The sequence below is a fragment of the Cydia amplana genome, chromosome 24 (genome assembly GCF_948474715.1).
Source record: "Cydia amplana chromosome 24, ilCydAmpl1.1, whole genome shotgun sequence".
NCBI classification, from domain to species: domain Eukaryota; kingdom Metazoa; phylum Arthropoda; class Insecta; order Lepidoptera; family Tortricidae; genus Cydia; species Cydia amplana.
Window position 1 is genome coordinate 7,829,113 of NC_086092.1, and position 19,118 is coordinate 7,848,230.

Sequence of the window (19,118 nt, forward strand, 5' to 3'; positions counted from 1 at the left end):
ATGCATGTTTTGGCCTTAGCTATTTAGACCAAGTGAAAGTAACAGTAGGGGTTGTGTCGTATCAAAAAGTCAAAGAGCCGGCGCAAGATAGGGAATGCCGGAAGATACTCCACCGACAAGAGAATAACTCTTAGCAAAGCTCGGTCTCCCAGATATATCCTAATATATTTATTTCTTGTTTCATCAAGGTTGTTGTTGGAATTACTGAGAGCTGTAGACCCCGCGAGCGTAACTTAAAACGGAATAAATGTATGGCTTCGCTATTTTGAAATAATTCCAAAAACTGAATCCACAAATAAATTCTATTTAATCATGGAGCCGGTTTTTTATTTATAATTTTAGTTATTATTGTTATTGTAGTTAGTTGTAATTTTTAATTTTAATTTATAATTTTTGCATATATTACTTACTTGTTTACTTATTTACTAAATTGATTTAATCATCAAACCTGCTCACAAAATTTCACAAGAATCTGATGAGAAATGCCACCTGTAGAGGAGAACATCTGGACATATGCAAGCATTTTTGCCCAAGTTGAAATGGAGACCTTAGCTAACGCAATTAGTTTCATTTGTAACAAACTATGAAATAAAATCTTGCATTTAATTTTAACCTACCTTTTTTTCCGAAATTTTACAAGTAAGTATACATATTTTATACTCGTAATATACTCGTATAAATTTAATACTCGTCTAACTTAAATACTTTTTAACTTGGCAGTGCACATTAAGGAGCAGACAGATGATATGCAGCATTCTGACTGTCAGATGGAGACACAGTGTGCGGATCAAATTAAAGAGGAGTCCTCATGCTCGGATAATGAGGAGTGCAGCATGAGTAAGGCAGTTATGCCGGCCAGCCTGTACACCAACCACAAGCCCTTATGTTCGGACAGTGCAGGTTATGGTGTGAGTGAGGCAGAAAAGCTAACTGATGAGGTAAAGAAGGAGGCCCTGTGTTCAGACGGCATGACTGGCATGAGCGAGTCGGCCATGCTGGCTGGTGTGGATACTGACCATGATGTAAAGGACGAGCTTGTGTCCGGATCAAAGCATGTGAAAGAAGAGCCTTCATCGGAGAGTGAAGAGTATAGAATGAGTGAGGCAGCCATGCTGGCCGACCTGTATGCTGACCATGTTGTGAAGGAAGAGTTAGTGCTGGGGCCGGAGCATCCACATCGGCCAGAAGTTTCTCTGGTAGTCCTCGGTAAGTTATTCTTGTAAAAATATTGACATTTTTTTATGAAAAGAGCAGGTTGTTACTAGAATTATTTTAATTAATATGTTTAAAAAAAAATATGTATGAAAACTTGGAATGTGTTTTGAATTACTAGACAAAATTACCCACCATACTTCATAATTATGTATGGTAAATCAAGAACTGAATGTGCAAAAGTATGGTAACATACAATGTACTCATTTGTATTTTTAAAATTTGATTCAGCCAACTAAAATATACGTTACATTACATACATTACAAAAATACCTTAACTGAAAACAATTTAGACAGTAGAATAGTGTTTTAATACTTCAATTGCTTCCTAGCTTGGTCAGTAGGAAGCTGGAAGTCCTGAGGAGTATTTTTTATGTATCTACTTGTTTAAGTACAAGTATGTAGTAACTACCCACTAGACTACATACAAATACATAACACAGATACACAACATAGGCCTAATTGAGCGTACTGTAGGTTTGTCTAAAAATATCGACATGTCTGTTATCGATGTTACCTTAACGTTATAAATATTTATTACATTTTTTTTTTTTTTTTTTTTTTTTTTTTATTATGGCAACAAACAGTCATTACATCAAAAGATACAAAGGATGGATTACAGAGAAGACAACCAGTGCCGAAATTTACAAGCGTTATTGTAGAAACATAGGAGTTGATACTGAGTGGTAGAGAGAGATCCATCGTACTACCCAACAGACAGGCTCACAACATTACAACTGACAATTTATTACTTTGTATATGACAATTTATTACTTTGTAAGAAGAATATTATAGGAAGAAAGAAGAAGAAGAAGAAGACTTTTATAAGAAGATAGCTACCGCGAAATAAACAACATGTTCGATATTTTTTTCTCTTTTAATATATTGGTAGTTTTCTAATTTTTCTATTCTTTTGGCACTGTATACCTACTACAGTTTACGTTTTAGTTTTTAAGTACTAAATATATGTAATAAAGAAATTATGTATGAATGAAATTATTTCTCGGTAACTTACCTACAGCAAGTAAAAAAGTTAAAAGATTGATGATTATGACTTATCGATAACAGATTTATCGATGTTTAATTTTCTCCAACACTCTATTTTGCCACAAAAACTAAAGTCTATTTTTTTATTCGGTAGACTAAAATGACATTTCACATTATGAAATGACACATGATGTTCATACTACGAAATGTCATTTTAGTCTACCGAATAAAAAAATAGACTTTACTATGTCTGCGCATGACATTATGGTTTTATTCTGAGCAGACTGGGCGCTAGCTGTCACAGACGGTTTCCTGCAGGAGCCTCGGAGGCACACCTCTGCAACGCACCCGGCACTGAAGGACTGCTGTGTAAGGCTCGAGCGCCTCCACCACGAGGCCCCGGCCTTGCACACCATACAAGACACCACTCACACTGACAGCGAACCTGAAGATGAAATGTACACTACAGTTGACTGTGAGAGAGTGCCTGAACCGGTGTGTGATCTTTGTGGCAAGAAGTTTTCTCTAAAGTCTGAGTTATTGAAGCATGTCATGACCCACATTCACACGTCTAGTGTGGAGCAAGAAGGCACCGGGCCTGTTGTCGCTGACTATGGTAAGTTCTTGATCAAATTCAAAAATATATATTGATATTTGACGACTGGTCTGGCCTAGTGGGTAGTGACCCTGCCTGTTGAGCCGCGGTCCTGGGTTCGAATCCTAGTAAGGGCATTTATTTGTGTGATTAACACAGATATTTGTTCCTGAGTCTTGGGTGTTTTCTATGTATTTATGTATTTGTATATTATATATATCGTTGTCTGAGTACCCACAACACAAGCCTTCTTGAGTTTACTGTGGGACTTGGTCAATTTGTGTAAGAATGTCCTATAATATTTATTTATTTATATGAAGTCACTGTAAATTGGCTTGAGGTCAATGTGGCTAATTCCGTCATAAGGGCTATTCCATCAGGTTATTCCCACTAGTTACCACCAAGTTGTTACCAGTGGTAACTACTGGGATTTTTTTTCTGGGGTATATAACGGTGTCTCCAACGTCATCTACACGAGTATACGCCAAAGGCGCCATCTATTCGATCATAACTTTGATTTCCGAGGCACGTACTTTCCTTAGACTTAACTTATACGGAGTTAATTAACCGATGACTTAACAATGTGGTTTCAGTATTTGAAGAAAAGCCGTTACAGGAGCGCGTCCTTAGTCGAGACTCTCCGCTCGCGCACCGAGACGGCTGCGTGCTGCTCGAACACCTCCAACACCACGAGGCGCTCGACGGCAACGACACTACACATACTGACACGGAATCTGATACTGAAAACATATATGCTAGAGATTGTATCATTAACAATCGCCGGACAACAACTAGTGACACAGACAATGATAATGACAATATATATGCTAGAGACTGTAAGAGAAAGTTTATATGCGATCTTTGTGGCAAAAAGTTCGCTTTGAAGGCGGGTTTAATTAAACATGTTGTAATCCATATACATAAGCGAACTCACACAGGCGGGACGATATATACGTGCGCGCTGTGTAATATGAAGTTTGCAAGTGTCTGGAGATTTAATGCACACAAACGAACACATACAAACGAGCGGCCACACGCATGTGGGATATGTGGAAAGCGGTATACACGAGCTTCTCATTTAACGAGACATAATCGGTATCACACTGGTGAAAAACCGTTCTCCTGCAAGATGTGTGATAAGAAATATTCGGAACAAGATTCTTTGAACACACACATACGAAGCCATACTGGAGCGAAGCCTTATTCTTGTGAAATCTGCAAAAAACGGTTCGCACACAAGGGCAGTTTAAAAACACACATACTAAGCCATACTGGAGCGGAGCCTTATTCTTGCGAAACCTGCAAAAAACGGTTCGCGCGAAAGGGCAGTTTGAAAAGACACATACTAAGCCATACTGGAGCAAAGCTATATTCTTGCGAAATCTGCAAAAAACGGTTCGCGCAGAAGTGCAATTTGAACACACACATACCAAGCCATACTGGAGAGACGCCTTATTCTTGCGAAACCTGCAAAAAACGGTTCGCGCAAAAGGGCAGTTTGAACACACACATATTATGCCATACTGGAGCGAAGCCTTACTCATGCGAAATCTGCAAAAAACGGTTCGCGCATAAGTGCAATTTGAACAAACACATACCAAGCCATACTGGAGAGACGCCTTATTCTTGCGAAACCTGCAAAAAACGGTTCGCGCAAAAGGGCAGTTTGAACACACACATATTATGCCATACTGGAGCGAAGCTATATTCTTGCGATATCTGCAAAAAACGGTTCGCGCAAAAAGGCCATTTGAACACACACATATTAAGCCATACTGGAGCGAAGCCTTATTCTTGCGATATCTGCAAAAAACGGTTCGCGCGAAAGTTCCATTTGAAAACACACATACGAAGCCATACTGGAGCGAAGCCTTATTCTTGCTTAAGATCAGATATTTTAAGAATTTAAAAAACCATAATATGCGAGGTACGTTAAATGAACTTTTAGCACTAGACACGTTTAGAGTACATTTAATAGTATTGAATGCAACCGTTGTTTAAGAGAGGTCAAAAAAGGCGAGTGGCGTGAGTAACAATTGGAGGCGAAGCCGAAAATTGTTAATAAAGACGCCACGAGTATTTTTTGACTCAGTTAAACAACGTTGCATACAATACTTTTTCTACGACCAAGCACTTACTTTGAAATATTCTCTTACTCATAAATTTAATCTTACTATTTGCCCATTCACATGATTTTCTCATATAACCGCGCTTTGATTTGACTACTATTTCGCAGTCTGTATAAATGCGTTGAAATTGGCTAATAATAAAATCTACCACCTGTTCGGGGCACTCATAAGCGAGGCCCGCACTCCAGTCAACAGATTTGATAAGCGATAACACGCGCCTATTGTCTATAATTGTGTGCGTGCGCCGCTCCTGCCGCGGTGAATTGCCAGGCGGCGCACACACACGCGCATCCTATTATGTAGTGATCAGCTGGTGCAGTATGTATCACGCAGGTTTGTGCCTGGTTCCCACTTACGCTACGCACAAACTACTGTCACAGTGCACGTAAATAACATGAAGACACTAAAAGATTTTCAAAGTGTAAACGAGCGTTTCTTTTATGTTTTGCCGTTTTTATATATTGTAACCTTTTCTGCAACTTTTGTCTTATTTCTTGTCAGGATCGTGAGCCCTTTTCATAGGACAGGATTGGAGAAAAAAAGTGTCCCAAAATCTCCATACATTTTTCAAACTTTCCTTTTTGTTCCGCAAACGGCATGCAAACGGCTAACCGGTCCGGTGACGTGACGGTGGACGTCATCGCTGTTGCTGTGGAGTGAATTTGAGGCGGCGGCGGGTTTGTCGCCAACAATGGTAAAATAATATAAAATAGAATAGAACAATTAAAAAATATTACTTGCGTTTCATTCCTCTACCTTTTTTTTTTTTTTTTTTTTTTTTTTTTAATGGACTTGAGGGCGGTGTTGCCCGTAGCCAACGTCAAGTAAATTAAAGGGAAGGAAATTAAACGCGGAACAAGGATTAAAGGTAATTCGGAATTTGGAAAGTGTAGTGGTCAGGACAGGTAGGTATATAGATGAAATACAAAATGATAAATATACTTAGTTTTATAAAATATTATACCTTTATATCATTGTAAACGATGAATGAAGCTAGGATGTTATAAAAGTCTGGATTGATGAGCAAGGAAGGGATGTCTATTGGAAATGGAACATTTTTGGATAGTAAAGAATCCATCAAAGCAGTACGATCATAAAAAGGACATGAAAAGAATATATGATTAATATCCGCCTCCTCGGCACCACAGTCACAATTGGGATCGTTAATAAATTTAAATCGAGCAAGGTCAGAAGGAGCAGATGTATGGCCCAATCTCATGCGTGTTAAACATGATATTTCACGTCTTTTAAAGTTTTTATTGTAAAACCACGGCTTTACAGGGATGTCACTTTGAATCTTAAGGTAATAACTTCCGGATTCCAGGCTGCTCCAAAACCAAAAGAACTCCCAGGCTAACCTGAGATATCTTTTGGGGAGCAACAGAAGGTCATGACAATAGTTTTTATATGGAAATATATCACCAGAAGCAACAGCATCTACCGCCAGACGATCAGCCTTCTCATTTCCGGGAATTCCACAATGACTTGGCACCCATACAAAGTTTACAGTAAGCCCTTTCTTTTCGCATTTTAACAAGACGTCTCGGATATCATATAACAAAGGGTAACTGTTAGTCATTTTGAAAGGAGATTTTAATAGAATTTGAAGGCAACTTTTAGAATCGGAAAAAATTACACATTTATTTAAATTGAACATGCAAACATATTCAACAGCTTTATAAATACCAAATAGTTCTCCGGTAAATACCGAAGATTCTGGAGGGAGTTTAATTTTTTGTACAACATTATACTGGTGATGAAATACACCAACCCCAACACAACTATTTGTAGCAAGTTTTGATGCATCTGTGTATATGTAATGCCAACCAGACCAATATTCGCCCACTAAGTTGTTAAATACAGGTTGAGCAGTTATTATATCCTTAGAAATATTGGAGTCTAGAAAAACTTGTGGAGAAATAATCAAAGAGTCAAAGTCTTTCTCGTATATAGGAAGGTTAATATGTCTGACAGTAGGAGAAGATAGAGCCAAAAATTTAAGGTAACTATTAATTATACAAGGAGGAGTTCTATTACGCCAATATGGAGATGACTGCATATGATCATAAAGAGTCGATAATTTTGTGATAAGAGGATGAACCGAAAATTGCATAGTCCTAAAAATGAATCTGTCGGATAAAAATTGACGTCTCAAATGCGCAGGTGGGTCAACACACTCCACTTGCATGGCATTAGCCGGACTGGTTCGCATAGCACCAAGGATTGTCCTTAGTGACTTATTCTGTATGACATTGAATACTTTAATGGCATCTTCTGTACCCGGAGTTAAAAGAAAAGAACCGTAATCAACAACGCTTCTTATTACTGCATTATAAATAAGCTTCAAATAGAAAGGATGGCTGCCCCACCATACACCAGCCAAGCATCTCAATATGTTTAATGAGCGTTCACATCTACCTTTAACATAATTACAATGACCCTTGGCTGACAAATTGTAGTCCAAAACCATTCCTAAATACTTGACTTCTTGACGAAAGGAGATTGTAGTTCCACCATAGGATAAACTTTCATTAACAGTTTTTTTCCTGGGAGAAAATATAATTGCTGAGGTTTTCGGGACTGAAAGGTCTAACCCATTATTATTTAAATATACATTTAGTTCATTCAAACTAGCATTTATGAGTTCACAGGCCTTTTGTACGGATTTATTTCTTGAGTAGAACACTATGTCATCGGCATATTGTAAAATTGATATATAATCTGGCAAATTGGAACTAAGGTCGTATGTATATACATTAAAAAGTAAAGGGCTAAGAACAGAACCCTGTGGTAGTCCTTTCCAAACTGTCCTGTGAAATACTTTATCATCTAAATCTAACCTAATCGTCCGTTCATAAAACATAGCAGCAATAATATTACACAAGCGTTCAGGAACTCCCAAGAGGAACAACTTATTTACAAGAATTGATATATTTACATTATCATAGGCCGAATTGATGTCTATAAAACAAGCTACGACATATTCCCGTTTCGAGAAGGCTAAAAGGATATCAGAAACTAACAAACCCACACAGTCTAAAGTGCTTCTGCTTTTGCGAAAACCATATTGAATATCGGGTAATAATTTTTTACTCTCAATAAACCACTCTAACCTATTTTTAACTAAATGTTCTAAAATCTTAATTAAAACAGAAGATAACGCAATTGGACGATACGAATTTGGATCATTACGGGGTTTATTCGGTTTGAGAAAGGGTAACACCAACTGTATTTTCCAATTTGGTGGAATGTCACCTGTCATAAAAATCCCGTTGATAATATTAAGAAAGTAACCTATAACGTTGTCACTAGAATGTTTCAAAAATGAATATGGAATACCATCGCATCCTGGTGCAGAATCAATAACATATGATAAGACATTCTTTAGCTCTAAAAACGAAAATGGACTGTTAAAAGGCTGCACGTTATCATTATCAATATTGGGCGAGGAAGCCAGTTCAGGACACACAGGGAATGGGACAAATGAAGGAGCTAATTTATCTAAAAATTTCTCGGCTACTGGAGGATCAAGATTGATGGCGTTATTTTCTACAAAAGCTCCTCTAAACATTCTAACCTTCCTCCAAACTTCTGACAGGTGAGTGCTAGGACTTAAAGATGCACAAAAGGATCTCCAACTGTCAACTTTCTTTTTCTTCAAAAACTGTTTTGTTTCTTTTAAAGTAACTAATAAGGAATTAAAGTTCTCTTCGCTCATATTATTATTATACATTAACTCACACTGTTTTCTCTTTTTAACAGCTTCTGAACATTCAGAATCCCACCATGGAGGGCTGGGAATATTGAATTTAGAGGACTTCTTACGAGGAAATACTTCATCAGCTATATTAATTATAAACTTAGCAAAAGCATCAGAAGTTTTAAACAAATTTTCACGAGATACATCGGGTAATTCTCCCAACCTCTCATCCATATGTTTGCGAAACTTATCCCAATCTGCATTTTGAAGTTTATATGCTAAAAGTGGAGATCTTTTATGTAATGGTCTGTTTTTAATAGGAAAAGAAATGAGAATTGGAAAATGATCACTGCCATAGGAAAGTGGAAGTACCTCCCACAGTAAGGAGTGTGATATGGAAGAGCTACAAATTGATAAATCTAATGCACTAGGATTCTCATTGGGAGCAGACCGACGCGTAGGAACACCAGAATTCAATATACATAAATTATAATAATCAACTATGTCTATTATTTCCTCGCCTAAAGTACTTGAATTGAAACACCCCCAAGCTGGGTGATGGCAATTAAAATCTCCTAATATTAAACATGGAGTAGGAAGAGATGATATAATGTTTCTTACTTCACTAAGTATGGTAAGCGAGGGATGAGGTATGTACACTGAAACTATACAAATGCTATCTACAAGAGCTGAGATTATGGAAAATTCATTATTATGAGGTGCTAATGGAACATGAGAGAAATGATATGATTTTTTTACCAGGATGGCTACACCACCATGCCCATCCGACCTGTCTTCGCGGAGGCATGCATAGCCAGGAATTTTGAAACATGACTCAGACCTGAGCCATGTTTCAGATAGGGTAATAACAAAAGGGTCATACTTCTTAATTAAATGGATTAAATCGCTTTTTTTATTGTTAATGCTGCGACAATTCCATTGAAGAATTTTGGAATTGTTGGCCATTATTGGAGGAAACATGAGGACTAGTAATATGTGCAGCGTTGTACGGTTCTGAATGGTTTTTGTGTAAATTAATACTTAACAGTTGAATAAGTTCTAATATGAGGTCATTGGTAGTTTTATTGTTAAATTGTTGCACAATGGCACAACCATTCCCAGAGGGGGATGGCATGTTATAGTCTTTAGATAAATTGTAATGTGAGGCAGTGTCAAAACCTTTCTGGGATTTTGGCAAGCTGCGAGGTTTCAGAAAGACTGTTTTTTTATATGAGTGAGTAGTTGTACCTAAGTTATTATTATTTCTATTATGCTGAGACGGGAGAGATGTTGGAGTGGACATGACCACATCTGCATATGGTTTTGTTACAGGAGGGTGCAGTTTAGAGGCCTCTGTATAAGATATAGCACTTTGTGCCATAGATAGCTTAATATTTTTCTGGCGCTCATACTCTGGACAGCGAGACTTATTAGTGGCAAAATGAACACCGGAACATAAGCAACAAGATGCACAATCTTCTTCAATAGTGCATGTGGAGCCAGTATGACCCTCTCCACACTTGTAACACCTCGGTTTAGATCTACATTGTCCCTGCGTGTGACCAAAGCGAGAACAAGAGTAACATTGGATCGTTGGATAGATGTATAAGTCTACTGGTAGAGCGTTATAAAACATAAATATGCGTTTTGGAAGAACTTGGCCATCAAACGTTATAACAACTGTTTGTGATGGCTTCCAGACCGGAGAACCATCCACAATCACTTTATAATTAATTCTCCTTACTTTTAAAACTTCACCACAACCTACTGGGACACTGATGTTTTCTTTGACCTCCTCTAAAGACATTTCAGTTGGTATGCCTTTAACAACACCCATTCTGATAACGTTAAAACTTGGAATAAACGCCTTATATTTGTTGTCAGTCAGTCGAGTGTCTTTTAGAAAATGGTTGGCATCCTCATACTTTGAGAATGATAGAGCGACTCTATTGCGGCCTATACGTTTGACACTACCATTAACAATGTTCCTAAAATTGTGCCGTTTCAAAAAGTTGCCAAAAGCAATTGAATGAATAGAAGTGCCATCATTGGGAGATTCTTGTTGTTTCTGGACATGTACTACATACGGCGAAGAATCAGTTTGTATATATTGCTTCCTGGACATGTCTGTGAGCTGAGAGGTGGTATTCACTGAGCCAGCTGGGGCTGCAGCTGGGGCCGCAGCTGGGGCTGCAGCTGGGGCCGCAGCTGGAGCCGGAGCAGGAGCTAGAGCCGGAGTAAAAGCTGAGGCTGAGAGTGGTGCTTGAAATTGTGACTTTGTATCGGAGTTGTTTGAGCAAGTTTGACAATTGCAATCATCTGTAATGGATTCTTTATCCCTATTTTTGTCCTTGTTATGTCGCTTTTTTTTATTACAGTGACGACATATCCTCCTGGATGCGGTCTTTCGTTTTCTCACCTCAGAAGATACAGAACTATCTGTATCCACGCTGTGATACTCTTTCATATCAATTTCATTATCAGAATTTTCATTATTATCGATTGTAACAGTGTGGGAAACCGGAGGACCACCTCCTGGGTCGTGAGGCTCGTCGTCATCACCGCCCATGGCGGTGAAAAATGTATTAAACACTTACCTAGATAATGAATAAATATATACAAAATATAATAAACTAACTACCAATGATATTTACAAACTATTTACACTGCGGTGACCACTATTACTACTAAAAATATTTAAAATTGTATAAAGGAGAAAAAAATACGCGCGCACAGGTCGAAGTTTCCCGCCCTTTTTCTTCCTCTACCTTGTACTGCCCAATGTGCATTATATTATAATGTACACCCCGTTCCGTTTCAATCTAATCAGAACCAATCATAAACCCTGAGGTTATAGTCCCATAGAAAATTTGAATTTCGGGCCTTTTTCTACTGACAAAGTGGTTTGTCAGACTATGCAAGATGACAGCTATGCTTTTTTACAAATGAAAATACCACAGAAAATAAAATTATGGAAAATAAACAACGATTTGTCATGCACACGGTAGATAAAACTGCACAGATTAATCGCTACGATTTATAGTTACGTGTGTAGCCGGCATTATGGCCGCCTGCCCTACATTACAATAAGATTGGAGCCTTGAAGCAGCATTTAATGTTTATCTATCGCATGTTGACAATCATGTCTTAAGGCCTCTCCAAACGTAATCTACAATCTCGTGCGATTTTCGTTGATCCTAAGGCCCTTCTCTCACGAGGCTACTCTCAAGCGATTTGTGTTTCGTACGCGTATCCTACGCGTCGCTTGTGAGTACCCGCCATATTTATTTCCTACGTTTCGCACACGACGAGACGCGTCGACGAAGCGTTTGATATCAGTCGCATGATACTGTCTTGCTGGTCGCACGCGACTCGAGTCGTATACGCGTTGTATGCTCAAGATTGCGGCGGAACAAGTTTTTAATATAAATTTCGTTCAAGAGGTGGAAAAGTATCCATGTTTATATAATTATAAGCTGCCTGATCATGTAAGAAAAGACCTGGTGTGTGTGTGTGTGTGTGTGTGTGTGCTTCTGTGTGTGATGATGTGAGAAAGATGGAGGAGTAAGAGAGATGTTATGTGGTTGTGTGTTGATGTTCTTGCAATAAAAATAAAGCAGAAGATTGTCTTCATCGCTGGAGCTAGACATTGTCGCACCAATGTTGCTCCGCAAATGACACAAAATAGTCTCATTTGCGTAGCAACGTGTGCGGAAACGAGTAGCATACCAGTAGGCGATCATGGTTTGCATCTCAGTCGCGTAGTATTTGAATAGTCTCGTGAGTGAAGGGCCTAAATTATCTAAAATCGCATGCAATTTGTTGCAGGGTCTATAGAAGCCTTTAGTGACAGTGAAGATGACATTGACATTAGGGCCTAAATTATCTAAAATCGCATGCAATTTGTTGCAGGGTCTATAGAAGCCTTTAGTGACAGTGAAGATGACATTGACATTTTGTTTTTGAGGTTATGTTGATATTAATATACTTTGTACTTACATACAGCAAATATGAAATAAATTCATGGTATCTTGTATTTAATACAATAGTAATTTTCCAGAAAGCTATTCATTTTATAACTTATTCATACTTTTCAAATATATAATATTATTAATTTGAAAAGTATTATTAATTTGATCATCGCATTAGTCTGTTGTTGTTGTTACATGGTTAGTGTAGTGGCTAACCCTACCGGATGTCAAAAGCTAATATCGGTTTTGGGTGACATCTCTATTAGCTTTTGACATCCGGTAGGGTTAGCCACTACACTAACCATTTCCGGCAGCCATTAACTTTCTAATTGGACGACTGAACGTACGTTGCTCCAAGTTAAAATTGTGAAAAAACTATTGTAAAGCCAACTTTCGGTCAGATTCTGTATTTTCGGAGTAATTTAGAGAAGTGCCAATTGCATTGTGCGCGTGGATAAGTGGCAGGCCTTGCAGGGAGGTATTCCAGGTTAAGGTACGGTAAGCCGAGCTCGCACGTTGTCCGCCACCTTGGAATCCTCGGGAAGCGAGCCTGAACCAGCGCGAACCTTCACCATCATTAACGTAAAGGTATGTGATTGTGCACTGTTCTAAGTTGTTATTTCTCGTGAATTCGATATACTGAAATATTTGATAGCAAAGAAATTTTCGTCTTTAATGTAAATTCATACAGTCCACTTAATATTATTCCATTTCGATTTCTCGATTAAACATTGTTCCTTCGGCCGGATTCATTGAAAAGTTACCTATTTTTACATTAAAATATCATATTTGTCGTGTCGTAATATTTTTGTAATAAACTTGTGGGTAAACTTTATTTTTCTCAGTTCGGTTAATGGCTGACAGGAAGTGGCTTTAGTAGTAGAAAATAGTAGAATTTTAGTTGGCAACATTGTAACAGATCATTCCGCTCATCCATTCGGTCGTATCGTAGTCTCGTGCATGTGGCAACAATTCGGATAACTGTCACTGTCACTTGTGTCAACTGTCAAAGTACGCGACAATAACATTGTTTTTGCTTTTCGTTTCGTTTTTTCGTTGTATTTTCGATAAAAACAGTGGTTATTGCGTGAAAAATGGTTTCGGACAGTGACGCAAACAATAGAGATGTGGACATGGATATGGTCGAGCGGAGTTACGCGGTCATGCGGATAGAATTGTTGTATGACTCTGTAAATCTAGAAGGTTATTGTGAAAGTGATTTAAATCCTATAATTAATGATTTTCATCGCGCTCAAAAGGCAATTATGCTTAAAACGAAAGACATGGATGCGGAGTTTTCGGTTACTGTCGATTTCGAACAAAAATTAAAGTCAGTTTTGACCAGGTTACGGAAACAGGTTCCTGCCATAAAAACATGTGATGAAAATGATCATAAACTATTCAAAAGTGAAAACAATTCGGCCAAGTTACCTAAAATTGTTATTAAACCGTTTGACGGTCAATTACATAATTGGTTGTCATTTAAAGAATTGTTTGATTCATTAATTCATAAACGAAACATTTCGAATATTGAAAAGCTCCATTACCTGCTGACATCATGTCAAGGTAAGGCATTAGATTTAATTAAGAACTACCCAATTTCGGACGAAAGTTACATTGACGCTTACAATGCGCTGCATGATTATTATGACAGGAAACGACAGATAGCTTTTGGTTATTATGAAAAAATGTTGCATTGCGATCAGGTCAAATCTAAATCTGCAGTTGAATTAGAAAAATTAAATCGTATATTTAAAGAAACGTTACAAGTATTAGACAGATTTGGTTTACCGGACAAAAACTTTATGCTCTTTCATTTATTATGGGGAAAATTAGATAAGTCAACACGGGAGGCTTTCCTACTTGAGTTCAACTCAAACGAGATCCCTCAATTTGAAAATTTGCAAGAATTTGTCGAGAAACAGATCCGTGCCTTGGAGGTGGCGGACGCTAGGGCTGTGTCAAGTGGTAATAAAAGTAAAAATAAATCTTCACTTCTTGTGCCCTCAGCAACTGTGTTAAATTGTCCAGTATGCGCGGTTGCTGGCCATGAGCTGGGAAAATGTCCCAGTTTTCTAGAATTAAAGCCAACTGATAGATTTTCCAAGGTGAAAGAGAATAAACTGTGTATTGTGTGCCTTAAGCCATCCCATAGTATGAAGCATTGTAAGTCAACTGTTCGCTGTGATAAATGTAGTTATCGTCACAACCCATTACTTCACTTTGAAAAGGTTGATGAAGGTGGTCAAGGTTCAAAGCCTACATCGCAGTTGACAACATTATCGGTGTATACTCATGATACTCAAGTAGTCTTTTCTACTGCCCTTGCTCGTGTTAGGGATTGCACGGGACAGTTGGTGCCCGTTCGGATTCTTTTTGATTGTGCTTCGGCTTGTAACTTCATAACCAAGAGTTGTGCAGACCGCCTTGGGTTATCGATAGCTAAGTGTAACCGATCTGTCAATGGTATTGAAAGCATATCAACAGCCCCACTTGGGTCTGTTGTGTGTGAAGTATTGCCTTCAAAAGGAAACAATAAATTTTCGTTCGAGGCCTTTGTGTTATCAAATATTTGTTTGGATATGCCGCATGTTGAACTGGATACTTCGACGTGGACTCACCTAAAGGATCTGGACCTAGCCGATCCTCAATTTGGTCAGCCAGGACCTATAGATATTTTGATGAATGTGGGTCTGATGGTCTCAGCACTTCAACCTGGATTAGTGAAAGGTGAGGCGGGTCAACCCGCAGGGGTCAACTCTGTCTTTGGTTGGCTGGTGATGGGTGATTGTTATGATTGTCATGCACAATCCTTCACAAGTTGTCGGAAGGATTGTTTTTTCGTGTCGAATGCTTCACAATCAAATTTGTCGTTGTCGTTGGATGATTCTCTAAAAAGGTTCTGGGAGTTGGAAAATATTAGTAGTCCTAGTAAACCTGCTTTGTCGAAAGAGGATCAACTATGTGAAGATACCTTCCTTGCAAAATCTTGTCGCACGAGTGAAGGCCGATTCGAGGTACCCTTGTCGTTTGTCGATCCTACGAATAAGCCCACATTTTCGCATACTCGTGAAATTGCAATGCGAAGACTTTTCTCGTTAGAACGCAAGCTAGCTACGCATGCGGATTTTCGTAAAGCTTATGCTTCATTTATGGAGGAGTATGAGACCAGCGGTCACATGGAGCAAGTAGAGCCACCTCCCTCTAGTGTCGGGAAATTTAATTACATACCACATCATGCTGTTTTGCGGCCAGAATCTGTCACGACACCTCTAAGGGCCGTTTTTGACGGAAGCTGTCGTGACAGCAATGGAATTTCGCTCAATGATACACTCTTGGCAGGGCCTAAGTTGCAAACTAACATTTTTGATGTCCTAACTAGATTTCGGTGGCATAAAATAGTTTTCACGGGTGACATCAAAGCTATGTATCGTCAAATACTCGTGTCGCAAGAGGACGCAGATTATCAGCGGATTCTTTGGCGTCCTTCGACTGATGGCCCAATAAAGGATTATAGGCTGCGGACAGTAACCTACGGTGTAAAATCGGCTCCATATCAAGCTCTGCGAACTATAGCGCAGCTAGCTGAAGATACTGCTGCCTCCTACCCGGAAGGGTCGCGAGTGCTTGGTAGAGACATCTATGTCGACGATGTTGTTACAGGCGCCGACTCCATTGAACAGGCTTTAAAAATTAGATCAGACCTCTCTGAAATTTTGTCGTCGGGTGGGTTTCATTTGAGAAAATGGACCTCCAATCATAAAGAATTTATCGCTGATCTTCCATCCTCGGAATTATACTCGAGTGATTTTAAACATTTCGATGAACTCTCTGATTTATCGCTTAAAATATTAGGATTGTCTTGGCGTCCACAAACAGACTCGTTCCAATTTGAGGTTGCATCACCACGTGATGAAAGATGTACTAAACGTATAATTCTGTCAAACATAGCGCGCGTCTATGACCCGTTAGGATTTTTATGTCCTGTCACGTTCCATGCTAAATATTTAATACAGGTTTTGTGGTCATCTGGGGTTCAATGGGATGACGATGTGCCAGAAGCAATTGCCTCAGAATGGATGAAATTTAAAGATCAACTTTCGTCATTAAAATCAGTTGTCATTCCTCGTCGTATCATTCATTCGTTTTTATCGTTGCAATTGCATGGATTTTGTGATGCCTCGGAGCGTGGTTACGCTGCTGTCGTTTTCTGTCGTATCATCACCACAAAGGGCTCTACATTTGTTGAGTTCTGCTGTGCAAAATCTAAAGTCGCGCCTTTGCGTAAATTATCTATTCCTCGATTGGAACTGCAGGCTGCCGTGTTGCTGGCAGACCTGATGCAGTCCGTCCAAGAGGCATTAACACCTCTACATGTTTTCCAGGAGATATTCGCATGGTCAGATTCCAGCGTAACTTTGGCTTGGATCCAATCGTGTCCATCGCGCTGGAAGACTTTCGTTGCCAATCGAGTAAGCCATATCCAAGATATTGTTGCTCCTGATCGCTGGCGTCACGTCAGTACACACCACAACCCCGCTGATGTAGGATCTAGGGGATTACTGCCCGGAGATTTGGTAGAGTGTGATATTTGGTGGAAGGGCCCGTCTTGGCTATGGAAGGAGGAAAAGGATTGGCCTTGCTCGTCCTTGGATACTCCAAACAACGATAGTGTCGTTGAAGAACAACGTATTTGTAGTTTAGTCGTTACAAGCGACCCTACTTTAACTGACGAAGTCCTAAACAGGTTCTCCTCGCTTTTCACTCTAAAGCGTGTGTTAGCTTACTGTTTCCGGTTTTTACGGTCGTCTAAGGACGAGAAGGTCGTCGGGTCTCTACAGTCCTCTGAGACGACTGCAGCTCTCATGTTTTTAGTAAAACATGTGCAGCTCACTTCGTTCAGTATAGAGATCAATCACTTGAGGGAGGGTCGTTTGAACTCATTGCCAAAATGTTTGCGCAAGCTTTCATTATTTATTGACAGGTGATTTATTGACATTGGTATTGTCAGGGTGGGCGGTCGCTTGGCAAATGCTCCTATCAAATTTTCGATTAAACATCCTATATTATTGCCCCGCTCCCACCGTCTAACAGTTTTAATAATTGACGAATATCATAAAAGATTTTTACATCCAGGTGCCCAAACTTTACAAAATTTGATTACGCAATCATTTTGGATTTTGTCGCCAAAGCGGGCGATTCAGGCAGTAATTGGAGGTTGCGTGAAATGCTTTCGCGCTAATCCTTCTCCGGCATCTGCGCCGCTTATGGGAAATTTGCCTTCGTATCGTGTCTCGCAAATAAAACCTTTTTTGAGTGTCGCCATCGATTATGGAGGACCTTTCGATATCGCCTTCGGGCGTGGCCGCGGTGCAAGGACTTACAAGGGCTACATCTGTGTCTTTGTCTGCACGAGTACCAAGGCTATTCATATAGAGCTTGCTTCAGAGCTGTCGACAGAAGCTTTTCTCTGTGTTCTCAAACGATTTGTCGCTCGTCGTGGTCGGTGCAGTAACATCGTTTCGGATCAGGGTCGAAATTTTGTCGGAGCAAGTAATTACCTTGGTTCACTCATGAAAAGTGCCGCTGATGCACAAGAAATTAAATTTTCATTCAACCCACCAGGTAGTCCGCATTTCAACGGTCTTGCTGAAGCTGGGATTCGCTCAGTCAAAACTCACCTCGCTAGAGTTGTCGGTAATCAGAGATTGACCTTTGAGGAATTTTATACAATTCTGACACAGGTTGAATCTTTGCTGAATTCTCGGCCATTGACACCTCTTAGCTCGGATCCGAGTGATCTCTCGGCCCTAACCCCAGGTCATTTTTTGACCCTGGAACCCTTGTCGATTGTTCCCGAGGAAAATTTTGTTGACCAAAAAATAAGTGTTTGCCATCGTTGGAAAATGATACAAAAAATGCATCAAGATTTCTGGCGTAGATGGCACGCTGAGTACGTCCATACTTTGCAACAAAGAACGAAGTGGAATAAGGTAACCACTAATATTGTCGTCGGTTCCTTGGTTCTTTTGATCAATGAACAGACAAGTCCTCTAAAATGGCCTCTTGGGCGCATCGTTGCTCTACACCCTGGAGTTGACGGTGTGTGTAGAGTGGTCACAGTCCAGACAGCCACTGGTCAGTACAGGAGACCAGTCGTAAAGCTGTGTCCTTTACCACTTTCAAATTAATCTTACATGTACTTGTATTACCACTTAGCATAGTATTTTAGCATTAAGCTTTCTGTCGCATTCCAACGTTATTTATAGTGTAAATATTCCATATTTAGGTGAGCGGGATGTTCAACTTTCGTATGAATATCGGTTTTGGGTGACATCTCTATTAGCTTTTGACATCCGGTAGGGTTAGCCACTACACTAACCATTTCCGGCAGCCATTAACTTTCTAATTGGACGACTGAACGTACGTTGCTCCAAGTTAAAATTGTGAAAAAACTATTGTAAAGCCAACTTTCGGTCAGATTCTGTATTTTCGGAGTAATTTAGAGAAGTGCCAATTGCATT

The 19,118-nt window shown here is 39.3% G+C and overlaps 1 protein-coding gene and 1 long non-coding RNA gene across 2 annotated transcripts; both read left to right on the forward strand.

Annotated features, from left to right (window-relative positions):
- The first annotated feature begins 746 nt into the window (after positions 1 to 746).
- Positions 747 to 5,134, forward strand: LOC134659071 (zinc finger protein 260-like). The gene is made up of 4 exons (XM_063514677.1): positions 747 to 1,206; positions 2,483 to 2,815; positions 3,388 to 4,458; positions 5,031 to 5,134. The coding sequence occupies exons 1-4, from the start codon at positions 747 to 749 to the stop codon at positions 5,132 to 5,134; spliced, it is 1,968 nt and encodes a 655-aa protein (XP_063370747.1).
- Positions 5,135 to 5,986: 852 nt separating this feature from the next.
- Positions 5,987 to 9,123, forward strand: LOC134659357 (uncharacterized). Its single transcript, XR_010097800.1, has 2 exons — positions 5,987 to 6,431; positions 8,686 to 9,123. It is a non-coding gene; the product is annotated as an uncharacterized LOC134659357 (long non-coding RNA).
- Positions 9,124 to 19,118: the final 9,995 nt, after the last annotated feature.